The following is a 26,359-nucleotide window of genomic DNA, read 5'->3' as shown; positions in this document are numbered from 1 at the left end:
GACTGGCAAACTTTTATCATTTACCAATATTATTTCAGCGCTTCTTGCGCATCTGTTTACATTCCCCTCACCCGCCATATCCCAAACTTATAAGAACGCTACTACACTTAACTTGGTGCACGCTGGGACCGAGTCTGACCCTGGGGCTGGTGATATACTGCCGACGCAGAGGATTGCGGGGCCTACCTCGGTCCAGGTCTCAAAGGCCTACTATACCTCCTCCTCCTCCCACCCCTCCTCCACCTCCTCCTCCTCCGAATTACCATCCGTGGCCATGGCGCCATCAGTCGGTAGCTCTAGGCACAGCAGCAGTGCCGTCGCTAAGCGACAGCAGGCGGTGCTCAAACTGCTGAGCCTAGCCGATAAAAGGCACACCGCCCAAGAGCTATTACAGGGCATTCCACATCAAACTTGTTAACTTTCTCGCCACCCTGCTGTGTAATCCAGAAAAGATACTGGCAAACTTTTATCATTTACCGATATTATTTCAGCGCTTCTTGCGCATCTGTTTACATTCCCCTCTCTCGCCATATCCCAAACTTATAAGAACGCTACTACACTTGATCTTATACAAAAGGTTCTTAGAAGTGCTGTTTGGGGAGTAGCCTAGAGACAGGGGCTTGGATTGGCGAAAGCTCGCCTGGAAGCGGAGCGCCAGCTCCATCCCAAGATACAACTAACATAGTTTTAAGTGCAGCACCTTTAATCTACTACTAGTTCACTGCCTCCATAATAATAATAATAATAATCTTTATTTATATAGCGCCATCATATTCCGTAGCGCTTTACAAATCATAGGAAACAAATACAAATGTAATGTAACAGAGCACAACATTTGTATGGAACAACAGGAGTGAGGTCCCTGCTCGCCAGAGCTTACGGTTTATGAAGATGATGGGGTAACACGAGGTAAAAGAATTTTTAATGGGCAAGCCATTCTTCTTAGGGAATAGAACAAAATATAATAAATGGAATTGCTGTCGCTTGAACCACTCAGCCGTCACCAGGTCCAGGGTGAATGGGACTGCATAGAAGTCTGGTGCCTGTTGGTTGATGGATAACAGATGGGAGGACGACACAGGACGGGTTAGTAGAAGAGTTAAAACTTCATGCAGTTAATGAGTGTTATAGGCTTGCCTAAAGAAATGGGTTTTAAGAGCACGTTTGAAACTTTGGAGGTTAGGTATTAGTCTGATAGTCCGGGGCAGAGCATTCCATAGAATTGGTGCAGCTCTAGAGAAGTCTTGGAGACGCGAGTGGGAGGTCCGCACTAGGGTAGAGGTTGATCTAAGATCACTGGCGGATCTAAGAGCACGGGTTGGGCGATAGACTGAGATAAGAGAGGAGAGGTAGGGGGGTGCAGCATTATACAGAGCTTTATGGATGAGGGTTATTATTTTAAACTGTATTCGAAAGGAGACTGGCACCCAGAGCAGCGTCTGGCATGAACTGTAGGCATACATGGTCCCCTTATCAAACGAGCTGTGTCAGGCAGAATTTTGGGTTGTTTTCATGGCTTCCACAACAAACTTGTTAACTTTGTCGCCACCCTGCTGTGTAATCCACAAAATATACTGGCAAACTTTTATCATTTACCAATATTATTTCAGCGCTTCTTGCGCATCTGTTTCCATTCCCCTCACCCGCCATATCCTAAACTTATAAGAACGCTATTACACTTGATCTTATACAAAAGGTTCTTAGAAGTGCTGTTTGGGGAGTAGCCTAGAGACAGGGGCTTGGATTGGCAAAAGCTCGCCTGGCAGCGGAGCGCCAGCTCCATGCCAAGATCCAACTAACATAGTTTTAACTGCAGCACCTTTAATCTACTACTAGTTCACTGCCTCCATACATGGTCCCCTTATCAAACGAGCTGTGTCAGGCAGAATTTTGGGTTGTTTTCATGGCTTCCATGTTAACTTTGTCGCCACCCTGCTGTGTAATCCACAAAATATACTGGCAAACTTTTATCATGTACCGATATTATTTGAGCGCTTCTTGCTCACCTCCTTTGGTTCCTCACTGCCACCCATTGGTTTGAAGCCTGAGTACATTTAGGGTATGTCGCCATGCCACTCTCTAGCCTGCTGCTGCTGCCGCTGCCTCTGCATGAAGTCCCCTATAGTGTCAGGGTCAATTATTGGATGTTTTAGATGCTATCTAGCTTCATTCTGTCACTCTGTCATGGCCATGCTGTTGCCCATAATTTTGGCATAATGGTGCGATTAAGCAGCCTCAGAGGCATCCATGCATGCTGCCCCTGCTGTTTCCTGTCCATTTCCGTGGTGTTTCCATCCTTTTCTGAGGTTCCCAGGTGTTTGGCCAAGCTTCCCTGTGCAGAGCCTTGGTCCCCTTGAAAAATGCTCGAGTCTCCCATTGACTTCAATGGGGCTCGTTATTCGAGACGAGCACTCGAGCATCGGGAAAAGTTCGTCTCGAATAACGAGTACCCGAGCATTTTAGTGCTCGCTCATCTCTAAACAAAACCTGTCCGGAATCAGAACAGCAGAATATGTAAAGCCAGTTCAATACAACTAGGATGGAACAAGGTCTGACTGCAAGAAAAGCTCCGTTCTCTGGGTAGTGGCTGAGCCAAGTTGCTGCCAATGAGTTCTCATTTAAAGCTAATACTTTATGTTGGGTGCCAGATGTCGTGCCTCCACAGAGATTATATTCATGCCATGTATAATACAGCATACCTATTACCCAGAACACCATTTAAGCCACTGAAAGGCAGATTTGTCAATGGCATATACAGTATGCCAAAGCTGAGGTTATATTGAAAACCAGCAATGTCCATGGAATCAGAGTCAGATTTGTCACATATCACGTTAGGAATGTCCTTCCCTTTCAGCATTATGAAGGGAATATGAATATTTTTTGTTATTTAGAATGCTTTAGAATTGGAACTGATAGTTGTGTATATATTCTAAAACAGAATCATTCGCAGTGTGTAATTTTTTACATTTTTTGCAATGGGAGATATTTTACTTATTATTTTCCATAATTATAGAGATAAGTAAAAATTTTAAAGCAAAATTCATAACATGTAATTACATCTATTCACATTTTTATAACACAACATCATTCAATGAATAGTGGGAATGTGAGAAAATTTCATTTTAATTACTACAAACGGGATAAATGTATTGTAAACTGACATATTGTACATTTAGAAGATTTTACATACAAATTGTATAATGCAGGGTTTTACTTTCAGATAGTATCAGGTAATCTTTTTAGTCTCAGTAATTTCAATTTAATTCTGTGAGGAAAATGAACATCAATGAATATATGTATAATCAATTTTGTTTGTGGTCCGTAAATAAAAAAAAATTTGGGTGGAAATGATTTTCACACCGAGCTATTAACTGCATTCACACACTGCCCAGTACAAGAATTTGGCATCACCAGTGGAAATGCATAAACCTACTACAAGCAGGCAAATTATGAGCAGTTCTGAAAAGATCAGTCAATTCAATCATTCATCTGACCACTAAAAGGATAAAAAAAATCAACCCCTTGTCCCCAAAGACAGTTTTCACCTTCCTAACCAGGCCCCAATTTAAGAATCTGACATGTGTCACTATAAGTGGCTATATTTTTGAAACACTTTAAAGGAAAACTAGCACTTATGTGGCAGTAATTTAAACTAAATATACTTACTAGTCAGTGTCTACATATAGACTCTGGTGCATACCTTCATTAGGTTTGACACACCGGCATTTCTGCAAAAAAGGATATTACGTAGCCTGGGGTGCTCTGTGCACGTCATACCAGTGGTCTTGGTTAATAATTATGCACACCTCCAACTGCAAAAGTTACCTACTCACTCTCCCCTGCTGGAAAGCCTGTTGACGTCACATAGGAGTCATGCATAATTATTAGCCGAGAGCACCGGGCAACCTGTGTGACATACACTTAGTAACCCAGGCTAATTGATATTTTTAAGAGTCTCGACCAGTGGCGTAACTAGAGTCCTCTGGGCCCCAGGGCAAAATTCCTGACAGCCCCCCCCCCCCCCCGGTATGCATAAAAACATTGAACACCATCCACCAGTAGCCATAATTAATGTCCCCCATATACCAGTAGCCATAATTAATGCCCCCACCCACCAGTTGCCATAATTAATGTCCCCCCTCACCAGTAGCCATAATTAATGCCCCCCCTCACCAGTAGCCATAATTAATGTCCCCCCCTCACCAGTAGCCATAATTAATGTCCCCCCCACCAGTAGCCATGATTAATGTCCCCCGCTCAACAGTAGCCATGATTAATGCCCCCCCAACCAGTAGCCATAATCAATGTACCCCCTCACCAATAGCCATGATTAATCTCCCCCCTCACCAGTAGCTATAAGCAATGTCCCCCCTCACCAGTAGCCATAATTAATGTCCACCCCAGCAGTAGCCATGATTAATGTCCCCACCCCCAGCAGTAGCCATAATCAATGCCCCCCCCCCTAGCAGTAGCCATGATTGATGTCTCCCCACCAGTAGCCATAATCAATGTCCCCCCAGCAGTAGCCATGATTAATGTCCCCACCCCCAGCAGTAACCATAATCAATGTCCCCCCCTAGCAGTAGCCATGATTAATGTCCCCCCACCAGTAGCCATAATCAATGTCCCCCCAGCAGTAGCCGTGATTAATGTCCCCCATAGGTAATATCCCCCCCAAATAGCTATTTCCTAACTTTCACCTATGCCCCCCCCAAATAGAAACAGGGCCCCATATATTTAAGTAAAATGAAAAATAAAACTCTTACCTAGTTATTCCGCTCCTCTTCGCGCTCTCTCTCTCTTCTAAAGATCGGCGCAGGAGACGGCTGATGACGCATCTGCCAGGTCAGGTGCCGGATCATAGACCTCAGCAGACACGGCGCAGGCAGGCGCGTCATTAAGCCTGTGTCGGCGTCGATGGATGCAGTGTGTGGGGATGGCCAATGAGGTGGGTGGGAAGGTGGGTGGATCGGGGGCCCGTTCAAATTTTGAATTGTGACAGCTCAGGGCCCCCCTGATCCAGCGCACGGACCAGATGCAGAACAGTCCGAGCGCTGTAAGGGGAAGGCCCGCGGCTCTCACAATTTAAAACATCTGCCCGCTGTGCTGCGCTGAGTTATCAGCGCAGCGCAGGGGTCAGATGCGGGCCTCTGACTGCCAACGGGCCCGGTCTCAGTCACGACCCCTGCGACCACGATCGGTACGCCACTGGTCTCGATACGTCAAAGTTCAAGATGATATGTGCTGGAATGTAGAATAAGTTGCTGACAGGTAAGTATATTTTGTTTAAATGGCTAATATGCAATTGGTAGTTTTTCTTCAACATATCCAGGTGATTCTGAGAATGTTTTCTTGTGATACATTGCACTTCATGTTAGTTGAAAAATGTAGGTGATATCTTTTGCTTTTTGATGACAATTTAAAAAAAACTTGCCATTTTCAGAGTTCAAAAAGTTCTGCTTTCCAGACTGATAAGGTTTCGTGAGGCTTAAAACTTACAGCGCATAAGGACCCTGGGTGAGTCTTAGCCAATACATATAATTTAGTCAGCATATGATTGGCGCCGTTATGTTTATGTGACATTGTGTTTAACCTATCACTGGCTGTATTACCTGAATAGGGCGGTTGTCCATCCCACCCTAGGAGCTTATAACCCTGCAGTTTGTTTTAATCCCTACACAGAGGCCGGAAGAAGCGCAGACCGCACGAAACGGCCATAGCCTTTCTTATGAGCACCATGCATCACTCCCTCCCCGCTATACCCCGTTTGTGATGTTCAGATTTGATTCCTAATAAAGAAGAAGTTTTATCCCACAGGATCTGGGTGAGTGCCGTCCTTTTTCTTCTATATATATGTATATACTCCTTAATGTATGCTAAATCAATTTGAATAAGTTTGTTAACCCTCTAGATATTTCTCAGGGGCTATAAGAAAAAGAAGTAAATATTGTAATGTTTTTGCACAATTTATTCATTTTTGCGCAAAAATTACACATTTATTACACATTAAACGATCGAAAGCACTGCAAAGTTTCTTGCAAGTATGCCTGGCGGTAACATGCTTTATGGGCAGAGGACAGTGCACTGAAGGCAAGGAGCATGATTCATAGCAGATTTGCATTGTTGCAGGGTACAAGGAAAAACTGATTTAATTATTTTGTAATGTGGACACATGACATTTTTTTTGCGAGATGAGATGCACTTTTCACATACTTCATTTTGGCGTGTCTATAACTCATTTTAATTAACTCTTTCTGTGTGGAGAAAAAGAAAATCATCAATTCTTGTTGAGTATTTTTAGCCTTTTTTCGCTGTTCACCATATCATAAAAATCATCTGTTATCTATATTCTCTAGCTCACTGTGACGCTTTTCGGTTTAAAGAGCTGGTTGAGAGCTTTTTTTCAGGAAAAGTTCTTCTCTTCAGTGGACTCATTTTGCGGCATGTAATGTTTTATTAATTATTTAATTAATGAACTTTTTTGTGAAGGGATTTGATGAAAAAACATATTTTTCTGCATTTTTGGAATTTTTTTTCATGGTTCGTTTTGAGGTTTTTGTCCAAAATGTGGTGTGTAAGGGACTTTTACTTTATTATTAGTATTATAAAGATGTTTTAATTTTATAACTTTTTCTCAGACTTGGGTTTCAAGTTCAAGCACTGCAATAAAAATCTATTGCAGTGTGTTATGAAACTGACTGAACACACTGATGTATATTCAGTTTGCTACAGTTGGACATACCTCTGATCATGGGTGTTACTGCAGGGAGTCAGCTGTAAAATACAGCTCACATCCACAGCTTCAGACACTGGTGGAAATTGTAAGCCAGTGACAGAAGTTGGATTTTATAGAACTTCCTGCACCATCATACTATTATGTCCAATTGCAAAAAGTGTTTAAAGCAAAATATAGTTGGAAATGTTAATGAACTAAAATTATATACAGTAAAGTGTTTTCAGAGGCCCTAAATCAACGGCTGTAACATGGCCTCTATCTACCATGTGTCAGTTATAATACCAATCCTGGCTACCTCTGCACCACCTATAGCTATGCTCCTGTGGGTGCTGTATAATGACACTGTCTGTCTCAATCACCATACACACTCATTACTAAAACCTAATTGAAATTAGAAAACTCCTTATGACAGACATCATTAAAATGCAATAAACAGCAATTAAACTTCACCCACTACTAGTGATTCACATGTCTAATTAACTCCAATAAATAGAGATTAACACAAAGCATAAATAATGAGTGAATAACCTGCAGAACCACATGAGCATGCTATTAATGTGTATGAAGCTCTATTTTGTTGTTATTAAAAGATTATACTGTGTGTGTTAGACCCCAATTACATGTTGAATGAAGCATTAAGAATAATGCTTTGGGTTGAGTAGGCTTTAATTGCAATTAAGTGGATTGCTTGAATCCTTCAGCAATATGATTCTGTCTCTAGAGATTCCAGAGATAAGGTATGTGGACACTTTATATATTACTTCTAAATATTAATAAACCAAATGGTAAGCATTGCATAACCGCATACATAATACATTGTCTCCTTAAATAGCTTCTGCTTAAATAAAAATATTGTTCAGCAAAGCAATTAATAGAAACGGGTGATTCATAGATGATAACTTTATACTCAATCTACTAATATGATGTCAAGTCAGCACAGAAAACAGGACTTACTGTACAGTACTGTTGTCAAAGGTGTATAGACTGTACATTTATTTAAGTGGGAATGTTTTTATTACACCTGCATAAAAATAAACACCTGAGATTACTATACATGGGGAATGCAATGAGTAGCCTTCAAATATTTTTTTTTATTTACGGACCACAGGGTTATTCCTGTTTCACCCAAAATCTATCAACACCACTCTCAGGTAATTGGAAGTTGTGATAACAATGTTTCTTTATGGAGGAGATTCAGGATTGTACACTGAGCTACACTGTTTTAGTAACTTCCAGAGTTCGTTCAGATACATCACTTCTGTAACTCCAATTCATCCATACAGGAGGTTATTTTTGCTACCTTTGCACCTTATAACCATATTAAAGGGATTTCCAGAACTAAAAAAAAACATGGCTTCCCTTTTCTATAACAGTATCAAAACTGTCCATAGGATGGGTATGATATCGCGACCCAGAGTCATTCACTTATATGGGGTTGAAGCACATTCCAATTTGTAATAGTTGGACAGGTATCGTGCTGAAAGCAGCCATGTTATGGTACTCCATACTTTGATGCATCATCAATGTAATGATAGAAAAATAAGTATTACTCAACTAAACGTGGCCCCTTCTGTATGAGTATGTTGCCCTATTTGCTTAGCGCATTAAATGAAAATGAAGTGAAATACCAGCATATACAGCATGCTTTATAGAAGAAGCAAGATCTTATCCTGTTCCTCTCACCTTTTTAAGATGTACCAAGAAGTCTTGTGGAATAGATGCTCCCAGCTCCGAGGTGAGCCACACACAGAATTGCCTCTCCTCTTTCTGTGAATCTGTAGAGTTCACATTTAATATGATTAACAAATACTATGCTATATATTATAAAGTAAGTAGTGCTACAATAATATACTACAATGCATAACCATTTAGAAATGTCTATAAGGGTTTACTCAGACATGTATAAACCGAACCAATCCAATCAATGAGGATTTTCACAAGCCTGTTTTTTGCAACAATGATCTTCATTAAACATGAATTGTGCCATGAAATATTTTTAACAATTTTATATCCAAGCTAATATGTACAGATATTATAAGAAATACCCCAGAGAATGCTGACAAAATACTGGAGCACAACTTTGGCGGATGATATAGGTCATCTCTGACCTAAGAACTCTCGACTTACAGACAATCCCTATCCCCAGTTATAAATATTTTTGATTGTTTGGTTGTTTCAATTTTGAAATATCAGTCTGGTACAGATTACAATGTTTTGACCCCAATCATTTGGTTATTAATCTAATAATTATCCTTCCCCCATTTCTTTTTTCTTTCTCCCCTTTATTCCTCCATAAATTGCACACTTGCACACACATGATACTCCTGGCTTGCATTCCTTTCTTAACACACCAAAAAACTTTTATGTCTTTTATGTGAATATTTCTGCACTTTTGATGTAGGTATACATGTCCCTTTATATATAAATTCTTTCACATCTTCACTATTTTATTATTTATTTTACATTACACTTAACATTGGAGGGTTTAAAGGGCACCTACCACCACGAATCTACCTATAAAGGTAGATCGGGTGGTAGGTGGATGTATGGGACGTGAGGATAGCCCTTTTTAGAGCTAATCCTCACGTCCCCGCTAGCCTAGCATAAACTTTATTGCCCTAATATGTTAATTTAATTAAGCGGCTACCGGGGCGTGGAGTAGCCGGACACGAGGCTACACGGCGCGGCTACTCCACTCCCCAGTAGCTGCTTTCCCCCGCCTACCCTGTGATCTTCGGCGCGCAGCTCCTGGCAGCTGCGCGCCCTCGTCCGAGAAGCCGGAGTTCTGCGCATGCGCAGTAACTCCGGCCTCGTTCCCGAGATCGCGCATCTTGGCCGGAGTTACTGCGCATGCGCAGAACTCCGGCTTCTCGGACGAAGATCACAGGGTAGGCGGGGGAAAGCAGCTACTGGGGCGTGGAGTAGCCGCGCCGTGTAGCCTCGTGTCCGGCTACTCCACGCCCCGGTTAATTAAATTAACATATTAGGGCAATAAAGTTTATGCTAGGCTAGCGGGGACGTGAGGATTAGCTCTAAAAAGGGCTATCCTCACGTCCCATACATCCACCTACCACCCGATCTACCTTTATAGGTAGATTCGTGGTGGTAGGTTCCCTTTAAGCTTCAACAGTCAAATGTAATGACTCCCTGCTTCCATTCTCCTTCAGTTCTGACCCTTACTCACAAGTTCTGCCTTTATACGGAAACCATTGCTGAAAATGTGTCTGTTTACATTCAGAGGCTGGTGGTGATGTGCACTGCATGAGTGTCAGTGAGGCTATATTCGTGCGCCACTGCCGGCCTATGAATGTAAACAGAAGTTTTAGATGCATGTTAACACTAGCCGCTGCATACAAACAGAAGCCAGTATTGGTCCAATATGCAAGCGAGTTTCTCTACTGTCATGTAGACAGTACTAGATGGTCAGCACCAACCCAGGACTATCTGTGCGATCGTACAGAACCTATGTAGCATATTTAAATATGAATCTAGTGGTGCTGTTTGCAAATGGACTTGAATCAGTAGATGTCAGAACATAAATGGATGTTGACATCAGGATAAGAGATGAGTGCCCAGGTTCAGGTGTATCTCGCACAACCCAAACATATTGCCAGATTGGCAGCCATGCAGCCAAAGCAGCAAAATTACACCCCTAGCTACTAGCCATGGCTGTGATTGGTCATTGGCTATGGCTAGTAGCGAGGAGAAACAGTTTGCCAGATTGGCTGCACAACCGCCAATCTAGCAGTATCTCCACGTCGCAGGGGAGGTATGCGAACCCTGAACTTAAAATGTGGATCCGCTCATCTCTAATCAGGGTATCTATGCAATATCTAAGCAGTTCATGAGTGAAAAAATCTGCATACAATTGTACAGTTAAAATGACATGATCACATGACAATTGGCAATATAGAGGCAATGCAGTTATGGATCTTCACAATTGTTGAAATGTAGACTCCATTACTACCTGTTGTATACTACCTATACTGTATATGTTGTGTTTTTGGCATTTTGTGCCATTCTTTAGCAACTGTTATGGTAGAATCCACAACATCTTACCACAGTATTGTGCTCCCCTTATCTCCAAGTAATTCTATTGGTGGTGTTAATGTTTGCCACACAATAAAATGGAAAATACTCAGCTCTCTGCATGGCACCATAAAGCTCTGTCTATAAAACTATTAAGATTCCTAATTCATCATGACAAAAATGTGCCACCATACCTTGCATTTTTGCAGCATATTTCAGACTCTTGGAGAGATTATTTAGCACGGCTTTTGATGCCAGATGAAGATTTTCTATAATGAGCCAGCCATTGTGATTCATGGTGTCATTTAGTGCTGCTTTCACCTCGTCCTCATTTCCATTCGTCATGCTGACTGTGAACAATGGTATGCTTCTCTCCTAAGAACAAGAAAGCATAATTATGTTTCTTCACAGCAAAACACAAATATTTAAGGTGCCCAGAGAACGCATTTATATCTCACTATACAATGTAGGCTACACCAGTTATTAGCACAGCTTTTTCGCTTTATGATTAAACACAGTTGGCATAATAGAAGACTGGAGTTGCTTGCTTATTCTTCTCTCATTCTCTCTCATTCTTCTCTCATGCTCTCAATGAGCTGAAAGGAAGAGTAAATGCAAAGCAATTGCTAACATAATAAAAAGTAATGTGCATTTGGGACAGCTGTGCACAGCGTGAAGGTAGAGGATGTCTGTTTGTAACTTGAATGCACCTGGCTTTCCACACCAGGGTGGGAGATATGTGGGAATGCCCTTGTCCGTACTCAGAATATAAAAACTCTGAATATGTAATATGTACCTGCCCCCCCCAGGTCCCCACAGAGCATAATACATACACACAAAAGAGTTTTGGTATAAAAAAGAATATGTTATATAACACCTTTCAATGCCATGTTCTCTGTGACTAGACAGATGTCCCCTGGGAGTGGCTATAGAGGAGCAGTTTCCCCCTACCCTTGGGAAACCGCACCTCCTTGTGTTCTTTTTAAATATATGAATAACTCCCACCACTCGGGAATGGCTATAAAGGAGCAGGGGGCGTCTCTAAGCCAAGTGATTTGAAAAGGAAACACAGGAGGCAGTTTCCCAAGGGGGGGGGGGGTGGCTCCTCTATAGACACTCTCAGGGGACAAGTGCATAGTCACAGAGCACATGGCATTGAAAACCTACTTTTTATACAAAAACTCTTTGGCAGTGTATGTATTATGCTCTGTGGGGACATTCATACAAAAAATCCACAGTATTTTAAAAGAATTAATGTGACATTGCTGGTCTATAATGCAACACTTAGTGGAGTAGCGTGACTATAGGGTGTTCAACTGCTGATCTGATCTTATGAAAAGTGATTAAAAAAAAAACGGAATACCCCATTATTTTAATTTAGATTCTACAACAGTTCACAGATGGGACTGTCAATGATCTTTCCCTGTATATTACAGGCTGTTATAGATGTCGCTTATGTGAATCGACTCTATTTTAATATTTGGTATCTTTTGTACTAATTGCCAATAAAAGTCATATTCATTTTAATAATAAGTGTGAAATTTTTGCTCTGTTTTGTAGGTTAATGTATGATACATGTACTAGAGCTGGACAAATTGGGAATAGGCAAACACTGTTATGTAGTAAGCAAGTGCTGTTAAATAAAATCAATGGTTTCTCCTACAAATGCATAACATTGCTTACAAGTGTTTTCGTTATGTACATCTTTTCAGCAAAAAGCGGGGCTATTAACACAGCTTGTACTGTATGATAAGGTTACTTCAATCAAGAGCGTATTGTGTGAAGCACGAGATACTGGCACAGGATGCCAAGCAAAAAAATAATAAAACAAGGAACTGCAGATTAACAGGAAGCGTTCTTCACACTGTTTCCCAGCAAGTTGCAATCCACAATGTACGTTTGTCTAATCTATTACTTGCCACAATGTGTGAAAGGGGATTCATCATTTTAGATCATTAGAATGAATGATGTGAAACTCAATAAAATAAACTTAATTATGATCTTTCAACAACTTCCAAAAAAATCCATTAAATTATTATGTAATGTAACATCCTCTCATTATGTTGTTTTAAATGAATGCTAGTAGCAAAGAAATATCCTAAAACCAATTATAAAAAAAACGGGCACATTACATTGTACAATCTTTCTACAGTATGTTTTTTTCTATTTACAATGGAAGTCTATAGCAGATGCCTTCTTACATTTGGTGGGTTCTTAGAGGAGTAAGTATGAAACATCTAAGTTAAATGCCGACATGTGCTGACAAGTTCTGTTTAATGAAGATACAAAACATAGAGCTAAAAAAGATCAACAGTACTCATATAAATCTTGCCCACTGTATAGTGAGGGAACAACATTTTGGTCCCATTACCTTTGCTGCATGGCAGATGGCTTCTTTGGCTTTGTATTTCATGATAACTCCTCCAGGCCAAAGTGTGTTGGCTCTGCTAGATGGTTCAAGAACTAAAACACCATACATATCTTCTTCCACTGCTAGAAAAAAGAATAGTATTCCAATATGTGACACTGTCATTGAGTGTATAAAAACAGCAACTAACTTAAAGGATATTGACCATCATAATCACACATGATAAATCAAGGACTTACTCACAGATCTAGGCAAAGTGACATTGGTAATCTTCTTATATTTGTTATCCATAGCATCCTTCCTTCTAAAATTAACTTTTACTATTATGTTAATGAGCCAAAAGGGCTCTGGGGGCTTTCCCATGCTGCTGCTCCAGAGGCCATGTTTCATCCCCCAGTTCCCTCATTACTTCCCCTCCTTCTGCCTGCTGTAATCCCACACAGTGGAAGGGGAAGGGCTCCTGTAAAGTGTACAGGAACTCAGTTTATTAGTATAACATTTAGCTTTTTTTTTCTTTAAATATAACAGTAATCAGATATCATCTCTGATATATTTAGCAGATTCTAGGACCTGGCCCCTTAAATGGAATAAGATCTGACAAGAGCTATGCTATGGACTTTTAGGTCAGGAAAGTTAGATTCCTTAAAGGATTATTCCCACAAAGGCAAGAATCATGAATATACTCAGGATAACAAAATAATACATTCACTGTTATTAAAAAAAAAATCATTTCACAGATATATTTCCAACCTGTCTATCAGTCCTTGTGTATACAATTGTGGTTGTCCATGGATACGACCGTAAATATTCTGACTATGGTCAGATTCTTTTCATGAATATCTCTCTTGTCTGCATACTGTGGTGCTCTCTGCCTCCTGCCCCTCCCCCTACATAACAAGACCAGCTGAGACACAGGCACTTCTTGTCGGCAAGCAGCGTTCAGAGACTTACTCTACAAGCAACAGGCAGATAAGGTCTTTATAGCAGAGCTGACTGTGTGTTTTATTGATTAAATGAGTGCTGAGAGTGTCATTGTGTTTTATATCCAACTCATGGATCTCATCCTCTCTCATTTCTGATCTGTCTCACCTCTTTTTCTCTATGTGTCAGATGCTAGTGTTCCAAAGCTCAATAAAAGTGTAGATAACCCCTGTACCCCGATAATCTAAGCACATTGTTAGCCCACATCCCATAGCACTAAAGGGATCATGATGTATCTGCTTAGAAAGTGCCCGCCCACACTCTGGAATTTTACACTGACCATCACTGAATGATAAGAGCTAAAAAACCAATACAATTGTAAAGTTTGGGGATTAAAAAAAATTGTGTAATGATCACTAGGGGATTAAAATTTGAGAACTTTCTTTGATGGGCAAACCCCTTTAAGGAGACTTTGCCACTAAAGGCTGCCTAATGTTAAAGGGGGCTCCCTTACAAGGGATAAAGTAGCCAAGAGGCAATCTTGTGAATCCATCACAGGCATCAATATTAGGTTCTGAAGTCTAATACATTTGTAAAAATAGTGGCAAGGGTTTATCAAAAATGCCAGTTGCAGATACCTTAGAGTGCTGTAGAGCAGTTTACTAAGAAACCTTCTACACGTAACTCATTGGCGGAAGTACTGTTTGATTTTAGGGGGTAATGTAAGTGTGAATGTGCATAGGTACAATAGATTGTTGGAATTACATATAATACGTGAGAAACCTACAACATGTATAATCTAGTTAACACTCTAAAAATTATTAATTAATGATATTTGATAATGATAATTTATTATTGATTAATGTTATTATAGTTTTACATTTCTAAGCATCATTTTGTTGTAAGCTTAGTATTTGCATCATCTTTTAGCAAAACAGTAGTTCCAAAAGGATAGCCATTCTTTGATAAGAGCACAATAAAGAAGTTAACATCTTTGAAAGCTCTTTGTTACTTACCAGCTATGCTATGTATTCCTGGGCAGAGATCATGAAATTCAAGGTCACTGGACAATTCTTCAACATATCGACATAAAGCATCAGGAAAGGAGTTTGGGCAAGCCGCACGAACCACCAGCAAGTAGTGGAAGTCATCCAACTGAGATCCAACATCACCATATGCAGGAAGCTGAACAATACTTTTGTCTGGCATCTCTTTCTCACCTGATATTTTGTGAAAAAATATAATGTTGTTCATATTAATCTCTTACTCTACTACCTAATTACATTTAATGTACTGTACAACAGACAAACATTAGGTTATCAGGGTCAAAAACATATTGGCCCACATTTATTAAAGTGTTCTTTTCAGTGTAAATCACTTGCACATGTATTTATAGGGTCCGCGACACACAAATTTTCATGTCGCGGCTGCACTATACCCAATGAGACACTGAATTCTGCACTGAAATCCGTGCACAGTCGTACAGTGTGCAGCATTTATCATGCAGTATCTGACAGAAATGTGTTGCACGCTCTTTGTAATGGTGCACCAAAAGATTCATGAAGAACGTGCGCCACAATTCATGTATCTGGCACACCCCGCACACTCCAGAGGCAAACTTTTTTTTAATAAATTATCCCTTTGCATATTTATTGTATAACACTTGGAAAATGGAGGTTGAAAAAAATGTTCCATTTTAAAAGATAGCATACTTTACATGATCAACCAACGCAATGCAGCTGCTAAAGAGCCTAGACCATGAGATAAATGAAAAAAACCTGTATTTAACAGAAAAACATAACAGATCAAAAGAGCAACATGCAAGTAGTACATAGTGAAATATGGGGGTATAAAAGAAATTACTGTGATAATTGACCTGGAGACATTTTATGGGCTACCTAGTCAGTACAGCATGATATACATACAAGTTTTTACTTTACACAATTGTCCCTTAAAGAGAACCCGTCATGCAAAATAACCCCCCTAAACTAAATATATTTTCATAAACTGCCATTAGAGAGCATTGCCTCTATCCCTTCATTGTCCCTCTACATGCCTGTAAACCTAAGTAATGAGGTCCTAAAGCTGTATGCAAATGACCTGTGAAATGTCCAATGAAGCATTAGCATATTCAAGCTGTCCACTCTATTCATGAGTGGGAGGTACAGCCACACCCCCAGTGCTTGACTGACAGCCTGTATAATGATGTGAGGCTGTATAATGATGTGCTTCCTGGTGCTGGTGGCCACGCCCCCTGCAGCCTGTGTGTGTGTGTGTGTGTGTATAGGAGAGATACAGCAGCTCCAGGCAGCCATGTTACAGCAGAACATGTCAGATTCATGTATAGCTGATGTCTGTGTCTCACACCTGTGTATTAGGATGATGCAGCATTTACTATACATTACACACAGACCTGAGCAGGGGGAGGAGAGGGGAGGGGTAACAGGGGTGACATCACTGCCTCTGACCATGTGACCAGCCTCATTTATATGATAAAGAATAGATGATTTTATAATGATTAATGTATGAAATGACTAGATTAAGGCTGGGATGGGATCCTTGTGAGCTGCTCCAACAGGTAGAGGTGACAGGACTAGTGACACAGACCTGGTGACAGGTGTCCTTTAAGCATTTGTTATCACCTGTGCTAGAAAACCTGTGTAGAAAATGCAGCTAACATTCCCATTTATCATAGTGAGGTGTTTTAACATAATGTGCCATAATGGGCACCTTAGTCCACCCTCCACTGCTCGGAAAGTGTGCACCATCTTTTTTTAGGTGCACCATTAACATACAGCATGCAACACAATTCTGTCGAGTCGCTGTATTAAATGTGTCATAAACTCCCACTAAGCATCTCCCCCTTTAGGTGCACATTTTTTCTGTCTTGTCGACACAGTGCAGCCCCAACACAAAACTGGCGCAGACACTTTTTAAATGTGCAAGGTTCACAGACCTTCTTTCTAGGGCAAAGTCAGACAGAAAACGGGCGCAGTCAGAGTAATAGATCTGGGCCAATGTCTAGAATCACGCAAAATATCTGAGAATTCAACGCTCCACTACATCCAGCAGTCTCACAGGGATTAGATGCAGCAACTGTGCAACTTCCACTACATTCAAACAGGGGACTCAGGACCCATCCATAGGCTTCAAAGGGCTTGTCCCACGATAAGAAGTTATCCCCCATCCTGCAGATAGGGGATATAAAGGTGATTGTTGTTGGTGCTGGGACCCCTACTTATTACGAGAACAGGGCCACTACAATCCGCAGAGCAGGGATCCCATTCTTCCAAATGGGTGGAGCAGCAGGATGAACATGCTCCTTGTCTCTCTATTTACTGAATCTAGAGAGCAAAGTTCTCATTATCGCTGGGGATCCCAGCAGTCGGACCCGCACCGATCACCTTGTTACCCCCTATCTTGTGGAAGGAGGATAACCTCTAAATTTAGGCCAACCCCTTTAAGTTAATGGGAAAACCCTGTAACCAGAGTCAAGGGGAAAAAGCAATCATAGGTTAAGTACGTTCAGAACATTTTGGGTTCTACACAACTAGTGGAGAGAGGTTCACCAGAAATGATTGTGCATGTCTTAGGCACAATGCTAGTGTCAGCTTTATGGTCTGTAAAAACTGGGTGCTGCCTTTCCGTTCCTTAGGCCTAATTTGCCAAAATGGCTGGGGTCAGATATGTATAGTGGTTTATTGAAAACAGGAGAAAATCATTTGGATGATGTTTTGTACAAGATATTTATCAGAGAAATCTTACATTTTTTTAAGTTTCGAGGTCCAAGACAACCCCTTTTGAAAATGGATTTTAACCAAAAGTTCTACATGCAGATAGGCAGAAAGAAGACACGATGAACACAGCATTTAATGTGACATACCACACGACGCTACTTCAATCAATTTAGTCCCTATTGCTCACATGTTCCCTGATCTCAACCTGTATCTAACAGATTGAGATAGGAAAAAAGAATGCATGTCTCAGTGTTTCTTTTATCTTATTGATGTGCCAAGCCCAAACGTAATAAAATTACAGAAGAAAAAAATGTCAGGCTAATGACACTAGGCTGCAATGAAATATGAGCCAACTAGCGTGCTTCAGGACGCTGCTGGCAATGACATGCATATACAATGCTAACAAGAAATAATTCATTAGTAGTTGCTACAATTTACTTACAGGCCTTTGGCTTAAGAGATCTGTAAATATGAGAAATGATTGTAATTAGCTATACAAAGTATGTAAGCTACATGAGTCGCCTGCTGGTGACAGGGTGATAATTTACCAAATAGCATAGACCAGGGGTCACTACGGTAAGAAATAGGAAGTAATCTGTTCTACCATGGGATAAATGCAGGCATGTCCATGGATCAAATGCAGTGGGAAGCTGAGTATTATGGAGTTGAATAATACTGGCCACCATGTGTAGTAGTAATACTCGAACAATAGCATTATGGTTGCGCTATGGGGCTTTATACATCTTTATTGTTCAATACAACATTTCGGATACACTTGAAATAACACTGCGCATTATTTTTTAGGAGCAATCATACTATTGAAGTAATTACTAGGTCACTTTATGTCATGGGCACAAAGGAAATCTGTTCACAGGCTCTTACAGTGCTCAAGGAGCACTTCCCGCATCCCACTGTGTGCTGAAGCTACATCAGGTGGAGGGAGGGGGTAGTGCTGAGGGAACAGAAGGAGAAACAATGTAAACTTACAGTCTATTTTGATTTCATGTCAGATAGTAAAAAAAAACATGTAAATGTGTCCATATTTATAGGGGGAGATTTATGAAAAGTGTCTAAGGTAAAACCATTTTAGTTGCCAATGGCAACCAATTACAGCTCAGCTTTAATATTATAAACAGCTGTGTCAAAATTAAACCTGAGCTACGATCAACCAAAACCGTTTCAACTGTAGTATACTTTTGTGATGTTCTGAAAAGCTAGAAAAAAACTTCTCTGCAATAAAATTGAAAAAAAAAACTTGTATTCAATTTTTCTAGATGTTTTGTTTTTATATCTTCTTTCACTACATCACCCAAATGACACATCCCCTTTTTTCTTTGGTTCAGTACAATCATAGTTCTGTTAAGTGTAAATAAAAAAAGGCTTTGAAAAAAAAAATTAGCCCCATATTTTTTGCCCTATATTTTTGGTAGGATGAGCTGTAGTTATAATTGAAACGGGAAATTCACAATCTTTAGCTCACTTCCTATTTAAATTGTGCTTTTTTATTTTTATGGTTCACTTAATAGAAAATTATTCAAATATTTTAATATATTTTTTTAACTTTTTTAGTTTTACATTTTTAGGCAATCTATGCCATTTAAACCATAGGAGGTTTGATCGTTCATAAAGTAAACTACAACACTTTTGTATCGTAGTATATTGCAAATATATACTATGTACCTACTGAACCCTGCCAAAGGTGCCCAACCCATTAGGTGCTGGGTTTGACTGCAGCCATTTATGCGACCACATGGCACAATGGCTAGAAAATTATCAGTAATACTTTTGCAATCCAAATCATTTTTTGTTCTAGTTTTATACATACCTGATACAATTCATCTGCCTTGTATATAGAGGGCTCAGCTCTCAAGTGCCATTTATAAAATATTATTGACAATGTGGTATAATAGCACAGTGTCTGGTTTATGGTAGTTAATTAAGGTTCTGTAGCTTTGGGATATTGGTGACCTATCCATAGCTTATTAATATCATATTGGTTGGCCCACAGCTCTATTCTCTGTGTAGTAGACTGCAGCTTAACTCCTATAGACTTGAGAATTCACTTCTGGAGTCAGCTGATCAGATGGAGTCCTGATTGATGACCTATTCTATGGATAGCTGAAAACCACTCTAAGAACTATCTAAAAAATCTATCAAACAAAGTGAAATAACTGCCCTGTAAGTCATGTTCTCAAAAAGCCAATTGTGCATCTTTCTTAAATTCTCCTGTTTTGGATTGTCCTAAAAAGAGGGTTTTAAAAAATATTCAAATTAGTCTAAGGTGCTTCAGAGGGCCTTGCCACTCCGAGCTCTGGCTCCAGTGTATTATCTGCACCCCTTGCTGCACTTCATTAATGCCCTAGCATGATCCATGATGCTTTCTGTCTTGGCACATCTGGAGATGTCCAGCCTATGTATTTATTTTAGGAATCTGCTATATAACTTTATCTAGAGTAAATTGACACTTCACTTCAACCTTCAATAATAGTTACCTATAAGTTAATATACATGCTAACAATCAGCAGATAAAATAGATTTCATAAGCAGTCACTGCTCTGCACTTAGCGGTCTATGGAACAGGATGAGTTAAATGAGAAAGTCATTAACCTGGTGTTCATTTACGCCTGAAAAAGCAGGAAGACCTTCAAACAGTTTGACCCAGTCCCCCTTGCATTTCCATTCTGAAGGATGCCACTTAAATATCTCCAGGGACTCATGATAAATGAATCCATTAGGATTGTAAAGTGGACTGGGGAAGATACAGTAATTCAGAGTCCTAGAGTACAACCTTTTGTGTTATTAATGCACAGCAGATGTGTACAGAAGATGCACTGTCATGCAAAGTCATGTGAATGTATGTGAAAGTGTCATGTAAATACGGTACTCTATGTTACCTGTCTCGGCTGATGTGACCTTACCTAAGACAATGTGGAATGAGTGAATGTAAAAATAGAATAAATGAGAATTGATGGTAATTCTGTGTTTACATTTGTATTGCATTAAATAACAAAGAGTTGTATAAATGGACATTGTACATGTCACAGTTCAGCCCTAATGTAGATGGTTTATTTATATAATGTAAAATGTGGATGCAAATTTAATTCTGGTCAAATAGACCTGTATGAACTGCTCACTTGTAAAATTATTGGACTCCATAGAATACTTGTACAGAATACTCTACAGTATTTGTGTACGAACAGTGTCTGTATAAAAATATTAAACTTTTGCATACTGTGACAAAGTCACTATTGAATTGGAGAGAAAATGAGTGTTCATTTGTATTACAGCGACCACAGTGTGAATTAGGACAAAAAGGAAGCTGTTTTCCATGTGTTGGTCTCTTGGAAGAACTGGTAGAGGACTCTAATTGCTGGAGTGGAGACAGAAGTGTGATCACTGCTCCAGACCAAAGGATCCAGTCTAACAATGCACCAGGTGTGCAATCCCTTAAAGAAGGGTGTGGAGCAGTCAGAAGACGCTCTCTACCTGGAGACACAGAAGCTTGACTGTGTGAGAGCCACACGTGAGTGACACTGGGTTACTGAACGAATGTTTCATGCTGGCAGGGAGAAGCCCTCCAGTGGCTAGTGAGGGCCGCCAAGTGTTTAGTTAGAGCCGGACAGGCAAGGATTTTATTTGAGGTTTTGTTTGTTACTGCTGTTTTTGCTGGAATAAATGCACAGTTTCAACTTTAATCCTGCTGTCCAAGAGAGCTTTGTCATTGCTGATCCCCACATTTGAGCTGAACCCCTACAATACCCATACTCTCCTATACAGGTATAAAAATATATTCTAATATATAACAGAAGTGCCAGGGAGTGCACCATCTCCAAAGAATAGAATTTTCTTTTATTGCACCCCAAATGCTTCGCCTTGAGGGGTTGCCTGCACAAATAATAATAATAATTCCTTTATTTATATAGTGCACACAGATTATTCAGCGCTGCACAGAGCTTGTCAGATCGATCCTTGTCCCCAATGGGGCTCACCATCTAATCAACCTACCAGTATGTTTTTTGGGGTATGATAGGAAAATGGAGGACCCGGAGGAAACCCATGAAAATACGGAGAGAACATACAAACTCTTTGCACAAACTCTTAATGGTAACCTGTTTGTACAAATTGACCTAATAAACTACTTCAAGTATGTCGTCAAGAAGCGAAACACTTTCTAGATCAAGTTTCTTTCATGACCCAGCGTGGTGGCATCATTCAGAAGATAAACTTTGGAGTGAGAAGTAAAATGGTTGCATGAAGTCATAAAAGTAAAGACCTAAGTGCATCCAGGGACATTGTTAGCTCCAAAAGTGCTAATCTCTCTGCCCCATGCAATCAATTTACTTCTCACTTCAAAGTTGATTTTCCATATTATATGACTGTTCTGGATCATAAAGTAGACATGATCTGAAAGGTGTAAATATGCTTGATGTCGGGAAGTAGGAGACTGCCAATTAAGGCTGCTGTGTAAACATGTGGAATTTTATAGCCATGGAAGCTCCACTAGGGGGATTCTGGGAAAATATGTAACGTTTTCCAGGATGGGATAAGGAAATTCATGCCTCTTTTATCTACCTTGTAAGGCAGCTCCCTTGTCATCAAGACTTATGACATGATGCAGGTCTCTTCAGGGCAGCTTAGGGAACTGGTTTGGCTGGGTGAGATGATGTGGTATTCAAAATGTGTTTTACACTTATTGCTTAGGTTTTCCTACTCTTTATCCAAAGCATCTATCTGTCAATATTCACATTCCAGATTTTGGGCCTAACTCCTCCTTGACCCCGAAACATTGGGGCATATTTATCAGGACCTCTGCGCAACGCCAGTGGCGCAAAGGCCCTGAAATAATAGCAAATGCTTGCTTATTGCTAGCTTTTGCGATTATTTGCCCCGATCCGCCACCTTCATGCCAGTGGGGCGTGAAGGGGCTTGAAGGGGGGGCACGGCCGGCCGAGTGTTACTGTCCCCGCGCATGCGCACTTGCTGCTGGCGGCGAATTTTCATACATGAAACATCGCCGGCTGCGTTTTTTTCTACGCCAGGCAGGGTAGGATAAACGCTTCACAACCTCCCGCCCCAATACATCAAGAGGCAGAAGCCTCTTGATGTATCGGGCTGCGAACCTGCAGCGGCAGGGCTATCATACAGTGGCGCACGAACGCCAGCGTATGATAAATATGCCCCATTGACTCCACTCCACTGGAGACAACCATCACCTATAGGAATGTGGATTTTAAAGTTTTCACAAATTGCTAGATTGGAAAAACTACAAGAAGAGGTCCCAATATTGATTTAGAAAGACCTAGGCTCCATGGTTCTCATTCTTTCAAAGCAAGGCACCCGTCAAACCTTTACAAAACACTAAATAAAAAGAAAATTAACAGAATCCAACATTACCCCTAGATCTATAATACGATTAGTCTGTGTTTACCTACAGAATACAGCAACTAAGCTTTGTTTAAAAATAAAAGGAGTACTAGAAGTTCATTCTCAGTGGCAAAACCATTTTAAAAAATTTACCTGATATTTCAATATCCGTGTATTGTACTCCAAACCATTTCTCCCACTCTGAAGGATTTTCAGCAATCTGCAAGAAATAAAGCATTATGAGAAAAATTATGAATACCACTATAATTGCTAACATGAATAAAGACATAAGTAAGAATTGCTACAATTTTCAGCACCATATGAATCTATGTGAGGGGTGGGAAACAGTTGGGCAGGTATCCCCAATACATGTAAAGTGAGGAATGAGTCAAAGGATTATATAAACATAAATGGTATTCAGGGCGAATATGCATCATGGTGGCTATATGTGTTACCCATTTAATTTTAATTTTTGATATGGCCCCCTATAGCTCACATCATGGGTATAAAACACAAGGCCCTCTCTTATCTGGCCAGACTCCTGTGTCCCTGCCTCTATGCTGCGCTCATTGGGAGCACAGCATAGAGGCAGGGTCTGACACTCACCTTTCCTTGCTTCCACGAAGCATCGCTCCCCACTGTACACGTAGGTTTTGAAGCCAGCACATGTGATGATATCTTCAAATCACGTGTGGCAGCTTCAGAGCCAACTTGAATGTGCAACGTCCCCCACTGGGGCCTAGCCTTTTCTTGGGGCCTGGAGGCAGCCGGGGTCCAGAATACCGGAGTAACTGGTGGTTGCGGCCTAGGCATGCTGATGTCACGGTGCTTGGTATGGGGACCGGAGGGCTGTCCTACAGCCTGGCAGGTCTCCAGTAGCGGGTGTGTGCATAAAAAAATAGAGGGAGAGGCTGATGTACTGGTTCTCCCTGGGGCAACCCCAAAGTGTTTGTAGAATGAGTCCCTGGGTAATGGATGGGGTAGCCTGTGGTGGTAACAGCCGTATCCAGGGATCAAGTGGAGGCAGCGTTGTGCAAATAAACTCACAGTTCTTTATTGAACAACAGCAGGCAATGGGCCTAAACGGTCTCACAGCAGAACTGGTACTGGAGTGGTCATGGAGAGGGTCCTCAGGAATTGTGTAGTAAATGCAGGCTGTGATGGAGCTGTGTTTAGTTGTGGAAGCTGCAGCTCCGAGTCTCCTGACTCTGGTCCTGGGATTTGGTTCTGTGTCAGTAGTGATGGTATACTGACACTGTCTCTCTCTCTCTTCAGTCTGTCTCTGTTCACTGTCTGACTGGACTGACCATGAGGGTTTTATTATCCTGGTCAGGTGACGGTTTCCTCTCCAATCACACTCCAGTGTACATGATGAAACACAATTGGCTGATAACTCACACCCAAATTAACCATTGCCTTTCCAGGCAGGATCAACAGCTGCTAATTACCTCAGATTTACTGTACTACCCCTTAGGCGAGTATCGCAGGCTCACCTGCTGGGGAGAGACAGAAAGAGGGCCCTATTCCCAACTACCCCCTTGCCTATACATTTGCAGGGGTGTTGCAAATGTAACTACTGAACAGCGTACAGAGTAGATACATTTATACAGTAATAAAATGACATTTGGCCTCTTTAAGGAAACCACAAGGTTGATGTGGCCCCACCGTGAAAATGAGTTTGACACCCCTGGTCTGCATGAATGCTGCTATATGAGTATTCCATCTCAAATGTGCGGCCATACAATGGTACGATAATGAATGAGAGCATTAGTAGATTTATCCATTTATATAGGATATGATAATACTACTTAACTAAATATCAGAACTATAGTACAATCTTACTTTAACAAACTGGTACATGTAAGTAAAGGATCCCCCTATATCAGAACATTGATCACCAACATTTGTACAATTTCCAATAAATATAGGCCAAATTAATGCCACAAATGACCAAAAGTAATATGGTTCTATAGAGAGTTATGTTTGCCTAATGCTCTAGTATCTAGCAAGAAGTGTATAAACTCCACAATAACATGGCAGGTCTATCAATAATGTTACAAGGACAAGTTCTGACACTGTGTAAAAGCTGTCATTTATCTGAGCAAGGAGTGTGACATGTTACATGGCTCCTGATAAATATCTATATTACTATAGACTGCTAACGCACATGCCACCGTCTTGTCAGACTTGACCCGTCATACATATATTTGAGTCTTGTGAGAAGGAACAAGAAATCCTACAGTATGCATTGTACACATAAATACATCCCCTTCCTTATATTCCTCATACATTTCAAATAGTACCTGCATAGGAAGTTTCTTCAAGGGCACTGAAATAGCCGATAACGCCACTAATTCCTGCCATGTTTCAAGAGGAATCCATTTTGGTGCATTGACGTTGGTAGTAAGGCTCTCCCACATTGTTTTACTGAATGCGCGTCTTCCTGCAAATTTTATAAAATGTAAAACACTGTGCTTTAATTTTGTACAGATAAAAAACTTCAAAAACTATAAAAGTAAATTGTTGATTGTAACAGTAGAAAGATGACTTATTGGGGCAAATTTACTAACCTGGTTCAGTCGTAATCCCCAATTCAGACGGTCCGGCGAAGATGAAGTCTGTCGCGATTCACGTAGCTTATGTGCCCGAGTTCATGCATCCGCCACTTCACCGCCAAGGTCCGCCGGAGTTCACCTTCTTCTTCACGGTACTTATAAGTATGTGTCTTGCGACACAATTCGAAATGTTAAATCCTGCGCGTAGTCCGAATCCATTGGGTTGTCCAACGGCCCGCCCCTGATTTGTGTCACGTGCATGCCGGCGCTGATGTGCCAAAATCCCCTGTTAAATGCGCCGCAAAACGGAAAAGCGCCAGGAAACCCGTCGAAAATGCGCTCCGTAGACCCTTAGTAAATGAGCCCCTTTGTGTTTAATATAGCAGGAATCACTGTAAATATACTTATATCTGTAAAATAACTGTCAACATGTAACAGAACTTTAAGTTTAGTCTTATGGAACATTATGTTGCTATTTCCTTTTAGATTTCATGGACTTATGAAGTAATGGATATTACTATTTTCAATGGTGTAATCTGGAAAATTATGAATTTTACACTCCAAAATTCTGAATTCCCATTCAATTAAAAAAAAAAAAGATGATAAGAATTTCCCATGCTGATTTGATACTGCTGTTCCCTTGACCTCT

The 26,359-nt window shown here is 40.6% G+C and overlaps 1 protein-coding gene across 2 annotated transcripts in view; it reads right to left on the bottom strand.

Moving 5' to 3' along the window:
- Positions 1-26,359, bottom strand: part of LOC140118356 (uncharacterized) — a 315,197-nt gene that overhangs the window by 60,995 nt on the left and 227,843 nt on the right. The window contains exons 82-87 of one of the 2 annotated variants that reach the window (XM_072136177.1): positions 25,459-25,598; positions 23,309-23,375; positions 15,071-15,274; positions 13,137-13,258; positions 10,960-11,140; positions 8,420-8,511 (exon numbers count right to left, since the gene is read on the bottom strand). In XM_072136177.1, coding sequence (XP_071992278.1) covers positions 8,420-8,511; positions 10,960-11,140; positions 13,137-13,258; positions 15,071-15,274; positions 23,309-23,375; positions 25,459-25,598 — 806 coding nt within the window. The remainder of the gene's footprint in view (positions 1-8,419; positions 8,512-10,959; positions 11,141-13,136; positions 13,259-15,070; positions 15,275-23,308; positions 23,376-25,458; positions 25,599-26,359) is intronic. The other variant, XM_072136178.1, reaches the window with a different exon arrangement.

This window comes from Engystomops pustulosus, chromosome 2, assembly GCF_040894005.1.
Source record: "Engystomops pustulosus chromosome 2, aEngPut4.maternal, whole genome shotgun sequence".
Lineage (NCBI taxonomy): Eukaryota > Metazoa > Chordata > Amphibia > Anura > Leptodactylidae > Engystomops > Engystomops pustulosus.
The sequence above is the reverse complement of the archived record's forward strand: the minus strand, read 5'-3'. Positions and strand labels throughout refer to the sequence as shown.